The sequence below is a fragment of the Vicia villosa genome, unplaced genomic scaffold (assembly GCF_029867415.1).
Source record: "Vicia villosa cultivar HV-30 ecotype Madison, WI unplaced genomic scaffold, Vvil1.0 ctg.000316F_1_1_1, whole genome shotgun sequence".
Taxonomy (NCBI): Eukaryota; Viridiplantae; Streptophyta; class Magnoliopsida; order Fabales; family Fabaceae; genus Vicia; species Vicia villosa.
Window position 1 is genome coordinate 398,415 of NW_026705137.1, and position 12,147 is coordinate 410,561.

Sequence of the window (12,147 nt, forward strand, 5' to 3'; positions counted from 1 at the left end):
TATATATATATATATATATATATAGTATTTTGTTTAAAACTGTTATTTATAACTTAAAAAAAAGATTACTATATATATATAGGTTTAAAAAATATTTATTATATGCTTATATGATTATATATGTTTATTTTATATGGTTATACATATTATGTATATTTTTAATAAAAAATTCCATTTTTTAAATAAAATATATATTATAAGTTTAAAAAATGAATATGTTATTTATAACTTTAGAAAATATATTATTATATAACTTTAAAGAATAGTATATATATATATATATATATATATATATATATATATATATATATATATATATATATATATATATATATATATATATATATATATATATATATATATATATATATATATATATATATATATATATATATATATATATATATATATATAGTATTTGGTTTAAAATTGTTATTTATAACTTAAAAAAAGATTATTATATAACTTTCAAAAAAGTATATATATATATATATATATATATATATATATATATATATATATATATATATATATATATATATATATATATATATATATATATAGTATTAAGTAGTATTTTGTTTAAAAATATTTATTATATGTATATATATATATATATATATATATATATATATATATATATATATATATATATATATATATATATATATATTATATAACTTAAAAATGATTATGTATGTTTATTTTATATGGTTATATATATTAGTTTGAAGTGTTATTTTGTTTTAAAAAAATAATATAATAGTAGGATAGTGTGAAGTAGTATATTTAATTTTATTAATTAATTTTAATATATTTAGTTTATTAATTTGATTATATATATATATATATATTTATATATATATATATATATATATATATATATATATATATATATATATATATATATATATATATATATATAATATTTGGTTTTAAAAAAAAAAAATAGTGACGTGATTTCCATGTCACTAAGTAGTGACATGTAAATCACGTCGCAACTTCACAAACATAAATGCGCTATACAACTCTCTAGGCAAATTTAGCGACGTGATTTGCATGCCACTAGATAGTGACATGGAAATCACGTCACTAATAAAGATGCTTTTACTGACTCACTACTGCTGCGCTTGCTCTGAATTGAAAAGCATTAAACTCTGGTCCAAATGTTGCGACGTGATTTTCACTTCACTAATTAGTGAAGTAAAAATCACGTCACTAAAAGTTGCCACCTTGCCTCCTGCGACGTGAATGACCACGTCGCAAATATTGATTTGTGAAGTGTTTTTTCTGTTTGTGGCGTGATAATCACGTCACTACTGAGTTCTTTTTTTGTAGTGATATGATTCAAACATTATTTCCAAAACTTCTAAAGGTTGAAAACCATTGACAAGAACTGATAAGGAATTGTTAAACACTAGGGCATTCATCCAATGAAGCCACTTTGAACCAAATTTCATTCTAGCCATTACATAATTAAGATAACTCCAAAAAACACAATCGAAGGTTTTTTGAAAATCCTTTTTCACCACGAAACATTTCTTCTTGAATCTTTTAAAAAAAAGCCAAAACCTCATTTAACACTAAAACCCCATCATGAATATGTCTATGGGCAAGAAAGCTGATTGAATTTTGGAGATCAATTTGTCCATCACATTCTTGAGCCTTGAAGCTAAAAGCTTGAAAAGTAACTTGTAAAGGGTGTTAATCATACTTATAGGCTCATATTCATGGAGGCTTTGAGGGTTGGAAGATTTGGGGATCAAGGAAAGAAAGGAGGCCGAGACAACCTTTGGAGTTCTAACTTTGTAATGGAATTCATTCACAAAGGCTATAACATCAAAGAATACGAATACAAATTCCCAACACTCCTTGAAAAAATTAAGATTAAAGTCGTATAGTGTTGATTTAGTATTGTGGTACTTTTCGTTTATCGTTTCCACAGGGATTATTGCGATATCACTGCCGTTCTATAGTTTATTTTGTCGTGAGTTAAAGTTATCATGGGGTTTGGTTTTGATTCTGGTAACATAATTTTTTTAATCTTAAGCAAGAAATGCTAAACTTGGTATGTGGTTTTAAAAGATGGTAAAAGAATGTCAAGATTAGATTTGTTTTTGATGATTTGCTTCTATCGTATTTTCTTGATCAAATACGTGAACTCATGAATGATACATATAATCACAATCCTCTCAATATGTTTCATGTCTAAACCATATTGTGAAATTTGCCATTTTGATCCTTAAATGATCTCTCAACCTAACTATCAAAATGACAACACTCAAAGCTTAATATAGGTAAATATCAACTCACAAAGCTATTTCTAAACTTTACTTGTTGATAGATAAAAAACCTAGGTCAAGACTTGAAAACATTTTCTCAAATAGAATACAAATCTCATCACTAAATAAACACAAGGTTTTTTACCATATATATATCATCACTTGTTCACATACAAAAGATCAAAAGAAATACAAACTAAAAGCAAATCATCTACCTCTAATCTTGACACCAAGAAGGTTTAGCCACCCATTTCCATGGTGACTTGAGTAACAAGCAAACTATCAAGCTTTATGAACATCAAGATGGAAGTCTCAAAGATTGATGGGTAAAAACTTGAATTCTACTAACAATGGAAGTTTTAGGGTTTTCTCACTCCAAATGGTATATTTTGGTTCAAGAGAGAGAAATTAAAGATGGAATGGTTCTCAAAATATCTAACAAGCACTATATAGCATGGCACATCAGCCCAGATTCGCCCGGCGGAAGAACAGCTTCGCCGGGCGAAACCCACTAAACAGGCCACGTGACCTCAAAAGTACACAAAAGAACCCCAAAATAAATATCTTCTTCCGCCCGGCGAGACAGATGCTCCGCCGGGCGCTCCAGAGCAGAAAGATGGCCAAAAATTGAGTTGCTTCGCCCCTGGCTCGCCTACCACTCGCCGGGCGGAGCTTCGCTTCCAAGCTATTCGCCGGGCGAAAACAAAAGGAACACTGACACCTTCAGAGTTGCCAAAATCCTCGATTCTTCGACTTTTTTCCCGATTTTTCTGAACATTTGCTATCACCAATAACTGAAACACTAGAAAATAGATCAAAATACCAAATATTTATATAAGACAAAAATCACTTATTTACATAAGCTATTCTTCTAAAAACATAGAAAAAGGGGTTAAAAAGTGCCTTAAAAACATACGAATAGAAACAACAAAAGACACTCAACATATAGTCTGAATCTTTTATCTAAAGCACAATTCCACACAATTTCCTTAACTTCCAAAAAAAAAAGAGAAATTCTTTGGCCACCTCCCTATCTTCTAGTCCACCTCCGGTGAAAACCCCATTATACCCCTGACTTCGGAAATGAACTTCCGAAATGCATGAAAAAGGTGTTTTCGGAAGTTCATCTCCGAAAGCGCCTTTTTTTTTGAAAAAAATGTCTTATTTCGGAAGTTCATTTCCGAAACTACAATTTCGGAAATGAACTTCCGAAATAAGACGCGTTCTGCAGATTAAGCAGAACTCTCCCCCTCCCCCAAATCATTTACCCTAATCATCATCAAACACTTCCATAGGCGAAATTTCTGCAGAAGCAAGTGTGAAGTAGCCAAACTCTTCTTCCAAACTCAACCAAACTCATCATTAAACACTAATTGGTAAGTTTATCATTGTTTTTTCAAGTTTTAGATCTATTTGATTAAACTATATTAGGGTGTTTAGAATCTGAAAAAATGACATTAAGATAGCTTAGTACTGATATTAGGATGTTTAGTAGGCAAAAAAATGGATTTGGTTTAGGTTTTTGGGTCTGCCATTGGAGGTTGCAGAGAAGCTCTGCGTGGGGGTGTTTCGGAAGTTCATTTCCGAAAACACCTCCATCCCAGTTTTCGGAAATGAACTTCCGAACTGTACCAGAAGTTCATTTTTTTTTTGTTTTTTCATTTGTCTCGCATATTAATCGATTTCGATTGTTTACAGGATCATGTCAGACCAGCCAGCACGCATCAGACAGGGGAGAGAGTCCCAGACTGCGTCGGCTAGACGCGAGCAGGCGGCGGTGCATCTGGCGTCGACCCAGGGACGGGGGCAGGGACGGGGACGCCGTGTCCGCGTTCCACAGGACTTGGTGGAGAGTTCATCTGCTTCAGGCTCTAGGAGTAGGCTGGCTCGGGTATCTTCTTCCCGCCAGCGAGAGGAGGAGGATGAGGATGAGGAGGAGGAGGAGGTCATACCGGATGTTGACCCTCCAGTCGGGGAGGAGGAGGAGCAGGAGGAGCAGGAGGTGGATAGCTTTCCGGGAGGGCCTTTTGACACTTCCCTGCTGATTCACTACCAGGATCACGTCGCTCGGCGGATCTGGGAGGGAGAGGTATTTTTTTTAACTTAGCCGTTTATTTGTCACCATTTTTTATAATTTTACCGTTTATTTCTCGCTTATTTGTTTTTTTTTGTAACAGGAGAGAGAGCCATTGAAAATGGTGAACCACTCCAGGAAGATTTTCGGTCTGTTTAAACCAGCAGCTCAGTGGTTTAACGACCATGTGCGAGGTTCAGGGCTTAGCGGGCTCTGCATGACCGGGTACACCACCATCAGCACCGGCATGCAGGGGGCATTTGTGGAGCGCTGGCACAAGGAGACGTCTTCTTTCCACTTGCCGGTGGGGGAGTTGACGATCACCTTGCATGACGTCCAGTGTCTTCTCCACCTGCCTATTAGGGGGCTGCTGTTGGACCACTCCCGGATCCAGAGGGTCGAGGCCATCGAGTGGATGATGCTTTATCTGGGCATGGAGGAGGAGGTTGCTCACTATGAGTGCGTCACGACATCTGGGCCTCACATCCGGTTCACCACACTGAGCGCTTATTTTGAGCACCACCTGGACGCGGCGGCCGATGCCGGGCAGGAGGGTGACGAGCTATTCACACAGTACCACCGCGACTGCGCTCTCCGGTGCTGGTACATGCATGTGGTAGGCGCTGCATGCTTTGTGGACAAGAGTGCCAGGTACGTCGACGTGGCCTACCTCCGCTATTTCATGGACCTGGATACCGTTCACCAGTGGAACTGGGGGTCAGCTACTCTGGCATATCTCTACCAGAAGCTGAATGAGGCCTCCAACTGGAGGACGAGGCAGTTGGTCGGATCCTGCACACTGCTTACGGTACGTTTTATTTTAATACATTATCGTATTTATTTATTTATATATGTTTCGTATTTAATTTTAATACATTATCTTGTTCCTGTTTCAGAGCTGGATCATCTCCTACTTCTCCCGCATCCACGACTTTCACATCGATCCTGCGTACGTGGACGCCATGCCCAGGGCCGCCAGATACGCTCTCCAGAGGGGGAACGATGCGGTGGGACCATACCGTCTGTACTTGGACCGCACGATGCACGACGACGTCACCTGGAGGCCGTTCGTCGACTACGCTCAGATTGTCCCCTTTGACGGCATTGCTCTATATTCAGGCTGGTTGGCATGCGGGACCGGCATCATGGTTCGATATCTCCCTGAGCGGTGCATGCGTCAGTTCGGATTCGTGCAGCGGATACCCAGGTCACCCTTTGAGGCTGCTCCCGACACTGTGACCCGAGTGCAGCTCACTGCCATATGGGCGGAGTGGCAGCAGCATGTGGTACCGCAGGAGTACCGTCTCACTCGGGTCACACAGGACTGGCACAGTGAGGAGGGGTACGTCACATGGTTCTACCGGGTGTCACATCCTCTTCTGAGACCCGACATTCCCGGCGCTCCTAGGCCAGCACACAAGGAGATCCTGGAGAACCAGCAGGCCGAGGATGATCACGCCATTGATCTCATGCCGATCTGCCAGCGGATATCGATGCTTGGGCGGGACGCGTTGGATCGAGGTATCGTGGAGCGGGGCGGTCCAGAGGCAGTCGCCGTGATGGAGATGATCGTCACTGATGCGGACCGTGCGGTGACATACAGGCGGCAGAGGAGGTCTCAGGGGGAGAGGTTTAGGCACACCCAGTAGTGGTCGGGTTTATATATTTTTTGTTATCGGATTGTATCTTTAGCACACTATTTTTATTTTTTTCGGTTTGTATATATTATTTTCATCGGATTAGTATTTTTTTTTGTTTATTTATCATATTAGTGTTTTCAGTATATCTATTGTTTATTTTATTTGCCGGTAACGTTTAATTAAAATGCGGTTGCGTTTAAGAAAAAACATAAAAAAAAACACAGTTTCTGCATAATTCGGAAATGAACTTCCGAATTCACCCCCCATGAGGTGTTTTCGGATGTTCATCTCCGAACGCACCCCCCATGAGGTGTTTTCGGAGATGAACTTCCGAATCAAGGAAATTTTTTTTAAAAAAAAGCGCTTCGGAAGTTCATTTCCGAAGCAGGGGTAGTTTGGGAATTTCGCTGGGGGTGACCCCCCATAGGGAGGTGGGTAAAGAAATTTAAAAAAAAAAACCTCGAAAACTACTTTCCCATCAACCAAAATACATTTGAATTGAACCCCCTCCAATACAGGTCTTGTTTGTCATTAAAAACAAATCTAAAGTTGCATAAAGTTAGAGATTTTTATCTCGTAATTTTTCTAAGGCAAAATTATACGCAGGGTCCTTTATCTTATTTTTTTGTAACAAGGTGGTCCTTTAAGTTTATTTCGCTACAAAGTGGTCCTTTATCTTAACTAACGTTTGCACCGTTTACCTTTTCCACAACCTCCGTTCCAAAAACGCTTAGGTGGCAGTAACCATTGCTGATGTGTCATTTAACTCTGGTGAACTAGTTATTTGTCACATGCCAAAATAGGATTATCCCTAATTTTCAGATTAAACCTAATTTCAAGTCGTGTGACTGAACCCAAAGCTTGAAGACGAAGACGACAAGCCACTGGAGACGAACACGAAGCGGCTTGGAGACGAACACGAAGCGGCTTGGAGACGAACACGAAGCGACTGGAGAATCATAACTCGTGTGAGCAAACGAAGCTGACCTAGGTAAGAAAGCTGCATTTCCAGTTTTTATTTTGTGTGTTTGGTTGTATGTTTAGGTGTAATGTTACGTTGATAGTAGCTTGATGTGTTGATGTTAGGGTTTGTTGTTTATTTGATTGTTGGGTCTGGAATTTCATACTGTTAACAGGTAATGGATGGGTTTAATGTTGATTTTCACCATGGGGGGTATTTTGATGGTGACAAATATGAAGGAGGGGAACTGACTAACTGGACGTGTGATGGTGATAGATGGAGTTACTTTGAGATCTTAGGGGTTGTGAAAGAGATGAAGTACGAAGGGGTCTTGGAGATGTGGTATGACTTTGCTGGAACATTGAAGCCGTTAGAAGATGACTTTGGTGCAATAGAAGCACTTAATTGGTCCAAGACTAATGGGAAGGTAAAAATATACATTGTCCACCCTATATCTCAACCTGAAATAATAGTGACCCCTGAGGAAGACCAAACTGAGGCCCAATTTGAGGCCCAAACTGAAACCCAACCTGAGGCCCAAAATGACAACCAAACTGAAACCCAACCTGAGGCTCAAAATGACAACCAAACTGAAACCCAACCTGAGGCCCAAAATGATGACCAACCTGAGGCCCAAAATGATGACCAACCTGAGGCCCAAAATGATGACCAACATGATGCCCAAGGTGATCCACAAGTTGATGTGCAACCTGAAATCCAAACTGATAACCAACCTGACAGTGATGATAGTGCATTGGGGCACAGGTTTGATGACTCAGATGATGAGGTCCTAAATGATGGATTTGATGAAGTATTGGTAGAAGAATGTGTTCAACCTGTAGATGAAATACTAGTAGATGAAACACCTGTAAGTAGAAAGAGGAAGGGTGGGAGACCCAAGACCAGTAAGAGAGCAGGTAGTTCCAAGAAACATAAGGGAAGACCAAAGAAAAAAAAAGTGTCTGAACTTGGTTCAAGGGAAGTAGATGTTGAACCACCGAGTGATGAGGATGTTCTTGAATTTGGAGTTAGGGAAAGGAGTACAGGTAAGAGGTCGTGTAATGGTTTGTCAGATTCTGACTATGTAACTGAAGAGCTAGAAAGTCAAGATGAAATGAGTAGTGATTATTCAGATGAGGGTGAGAAGGCTAAGCATCCATCATTTGTTGCACCTAAGAATTTTAATGACTATAAGTGGGTCTTAGGAACATTATTTTCAACAAAGGAGGAGTTTAAAGAAGCTGTTGCAAGTTATGCTGTCCACAATGGTAGGGATTTAAGGTTTGTCAAGAATGACAAAACAAGGGTAAGAGTGGGCTGCAAGGAAGGATGTGGTTGGGTTGCTTTGTGTTCTAAATTGTCTAATGACGATACATGGCAATTGAGAACATTAAATGACAAACACACTTGTAATAGAGAGTTCAATGTAAGGATGTTTAACACCAACTGGCTTGGAAAGAAGTTATACTCAACTGTTAGAATTAACCCTCATGTGAAGTTAACTGCTATATGTGAGAAAGTGCATGAGAAATGGAATGCTGGTATGAATAGGATGAAGGCTTATAGAGCAAGGAAGGCAGCACTCAACATTGTTGAAGGTTCATTCAAAGAGCAATATAGAAGACTATATGACTACACACATGAGCTGTTAAAGTCTAACCCAAACAGCACCATCAAATTGAATGTACAAGCAACTGAACATCAACCTGAAGAGCATGTTAGCAGACCACTACTTCCAAGCTTTCATAGGTTGTACATGTGTCTGGATGCTTGCAAGAAAAGTTTTCGTATTTGTAGACCAATAATTGGAGTTGATGGATGTTTTCTAAAGGGTAATTATGGAGGTCAGATACTTGCAGCAGTTGGTAGAGACCCCAATGATCAAATGTTGCCCATTGCAGTGGCTGTTGTTGAAGCCGAGACTAAAGACTCTTGGGCATGGTTCTTTGAACTACTTGTCCAAGACTTGGGGGGTCCAGAAATCTGCAAGAATATCACATTCATTTCAGATCAGCAGAAGGTAAATGTTTTTTTAATAAAGTCCTTAATGTTTTTAAGAATATCACATTCAGATCAGTTTTTATTCACATATAGGTCCATCTGCTTTTTAAAAACATTCAGATATGCAAGAATATCAAGTCCTTAATGTTTTTAAGAATATCACATTCATTTCAGATCTGTTTTTTATTCACATATAGGTCCCTCTGCTTTTTAAAAACATTCAGATCTGCAAGAATATCAAGTCCTTAATGTTTTTAAGTTGTCACATATAGGTCCCTCTGCTTTTTAAAATGTAACAAATGTGTTAGTTTTTTGATGTTTTTTATCTGCTTTTCAATTGCATTTAATTAACAGGGGCTGTTACCTGCACTAGAGGAGTTTTTACCTGGCGTTGACCAGAGATTTTGTGTAAGACATTTGTATAGTAACTTTAGAAAGAAGTTTCCAGGAAAGCAATTGAAGGAAATCATTTGGAGGGCAGCCAAGGCAACATACCCCCAAGCTTGGGAAAGGGAAATGAGGGAAATGAGGAAGGTTAATGAGGAGGCCTACAAACATTTGTTGAAGGTCCCCCCAAGATTTTGGAGTAAGTCTATGTTTAAGTATAGAACCAAAAGTGATGTGTTAGTCAACAATATGTCTGAGACCTTTAATAGTGTTATATTGGGTGCAAGACAAAAGCCTATTGTAACAATGTTAGAGGAAATCAGAGGGTACCTAATGGATAGATGGGCAACTAACCGGGCAAAGATAGAGGATTACAGTGAATCTGTATTACCAAGAATTAAGAAGGGACTTGAAAGAAGACAAGAAATATCAAGGTTCTTTATAGCAAGGTAATTTTTACCCTTTACTAAATATATGTTGATGATTTATTTAAGCTGATATGAGTAATTTGTTGTATAGGTTGTCAGGTGACATGATTTATGAAGTGAGGCATACAAATATGACTGGAGAGAAATACACAGTTGATCTAAAGAAGTTTGAGTGCTCTTGTAGGAGTTGGATGCTCACTAGCATTCCTTGCTATCATGCAATTAGTTGCATCCAAAGTAGATCCGAAAGCCCAACTGACTACATTCCCTCTTACTATAGGAAGGATACTTACCAGGATTGCTACCAACCATTGATTTATCCAACAAATGTGGAAAAATTATGGGAGTTGACACCATATCCTGATATACTTCCACCACCAACCAGAAGAGCACCAGGTAGGCCAAAAAGAAGGAGAAACAAGGATGCTGATGAAAAGAGGAATGATGCAACACATGTTTCAAGAAAGGGGTTGCCAAACAAGTGCAGAGTATGTGGTATGTCTGGACACAACAAAGCATCTTGTCCAGCTGCTCCAAGGCAATCCCAAACTGTCCCGAATGTGGAATCCCAAACTGCCACTAATGTTGAATCACAAACTGCAACCAATGTGGAATCACAGACTGTCCAATCTCAACCAATATCACAGACTGTCCAATCTCAACCAATCCAAAGAATGCAAACAAGACAGTCATCTCTAAGCCAGCCCCAAGTTGGTGAAGCCCCAACAACAAGAGTCCAGACACGACAAACCATCACAATTGCTCAGTTGCTTGCAATGAGAAGGGCAAGACAAGGATCAACTGCTGCATTTCAGCCACCAACAAGCCAGAGACCAAAGCTGGCCATAAAGAGAAAGGGAAAATAGATGATACTGCATTCTGTTGGATTGGTTTTACTGCATTTTGTTTATTTTGTGTTTTTTTGCATGCTGTACTGATGTAATCTTGTTGGATTGTTACTTTGTATTTTGGATCTGATGTTGATGTACTGCTGTAATCTTGCTGTACTCATGCTAGACCTTTAATTTTGAATATATGGTTCTTATTTTGGAGTTAGGTCCTAATATGGATCTAAAACATATCTGATTCTGCCTTTGTATTTTGAGTACTATATCAATGTACTATATCAATGTATTTTGAAGACATGGTTGTTTCAATCTATTAAGTTCTTCTTTAGGTTATTTTTTGAGGTACCAAATATATAAACAAAACCTGTAAATTATATTTAAGATTGTAACAAAACAAGACTATTTGTTTTAAATTTGTAACAACCAGGTCCTTCTACTTATATTGTAGTAACATAATTCGTACATTGGTCAATGCAGAATGTTATACAAATACAACATAAAATATGCAGAATTGATACAAATACAACACAAAATATGCAGAATTGATATAAATTAGCTTCATGTTTTACACTGCAGTACAATTTGGTTATTCATTCACCATTGCTTGATCAAAGTAAACATCAACCCTACAACAAGCATAACTAAAAACATAATGACATAGACTTGTAGCTTCATCATTTTTATGCAATTCTTCAGCATCTCATTGTCATCCTTTGCAGAGGCCCTTCTAAGCATCTTTATTTCTACATCTTTTTCTTCACATTTGGAACATTTGGAAATTACTGAAGCATGAATCCCTGGGTTGGTTTCATCATTGTAATGGTTCTCATACCACTCAAAAAAGTTGCACCCAACATTATCAGGTTCACTCTGTTAAAAAAACATTAACAAGTCAAGAAAATAAGTTAAATATGACTCAAGAAAATAAGTTAAACTTACCACAAAGTATCTACATCCCCAAAATAGCTTCCCAAGGTTCCTTCCTTTCTTCTTAACTGTTCTAACAACTGCTTTGGCTCCACACGAACAAGTGGGTGCAATTTCATATTGAGAAGCACCTGAAATGAATGTATTAGAGCTCTGACTTCTTCGATTTGGACCGCTGCTACCATATGAGGCCATTAATTGAATTTGGGGAAGTTAGGGTTCTAAGCAATTTGAAATTGGGGAGATTGAATACTATGTATTTCAGACCTAATATAGAATAAATATTATAATTAATGCTTATTCAGCACTGTTAAGTGACACATCAGCGCCGTTACTGCCACCTAAGCGTTTTTGGAACAGAGTTTGTAGAAAAGGTCAAACGTGCAAACGTTAGTTAAGATAAAGGACCACTTTGTAGCGAAATAAACTTAAAGGACCACCTTGTTACAAAAAAATAAGATAAAGGACCCTGCGTATAATTTTGCCTTTTTCTAAATATCATTGAAAATTTAACCATCTCCATTCTATTTTAAGTTTTGGTTTTTGAAATTTTTTTTAATTATTATTTTAATGTTCAAAGTAATACCAATTAGTGTTTT

General features: G+C 37.7%; 2 protein-coding genes across 2 annotated transcripts; one reads left to right on the forward strand and one right to left on the reverse strand.

Moving 5' to 3' along the window:
* Positions 1–6,620: 6,620 nt before the first annotated feature.
* On the forward strand, positions 6,621–10,639 carry LOC131626637 (uncharacterized). Its single transcript, XM_058897472.1, has 4 exons — positions 6,621–6,987; positions 7,133–8,977; positions 9,313–9,794; positions 9,865–10,639. Exons 2-4 carry the CDS (start codon positions 7,136–7,138, stop codon positions 10,637–10,639), a joined length of 3,099 nt encoding a protein of 1,032 aa, XP_058753455.1. The 5' UTR covers positions 6,621–6,987; positions 7,133–7,135.
* Positions 10,640–11,215: 576 nt separating this feature from the next.
* Positions 11,216–11,743, reverse strand: LOC131626638 (uncharacterized). Its single transcript, XM_058897473.1, has 2 exons — positions 11,561–11,743; positions 11,216–11,491 (listed from the first exon to the last, which is right to left on the reverse strand). Exons 1-2 carry the CDS (start codon positions 11,741–11,743, stop codon positions 11,216–11,218), a joined length of 459 nt encoding a protein of 152 aa, XP_058753456.1.
* Between the last annotated feature and the right edge of the window lie 404 nt (positions 11,744–12,147).

Bases quoted from the DNA above. Each gene is read 5' to 3' on its own strand.
- LOC131626637 (XM_058897472.1), top strand. From the start codon at position 7,136: ATGGATGGGTTTAATGTTGATTTTCACCATGGGGGGTATTTTGATGGT. The intron at 8,978-9,312 runs GTAAATGTTTTT...TTTAATTAACAG, and splicing joins TCATTTCAGATCAGCAGAAG to GGGCTGTTACCTGCACTAGA. The intron at 9,795-9,864 runs GTAATTTTTACC...TTTGTTGTATAG, and splicing joins TCAAGGTTCTTTATAGCAAG to GTTGTCAGGTGACATGATTT.
- LOC131626638 (XM_058897473.1), bottom strand. From the start codon at position 11,743: ATGGCCTCATATGGTAGCAGCGGTCCAAATCGAAGAAGTCAGAGCTCT. The intron at 11,492-11,560 runs GTAAGTTTAACT...TTTTTTTAACAG, and splicing joins GGGGATGTAGATACTTTGTG to AGTGAACCTGATAATGTTGG.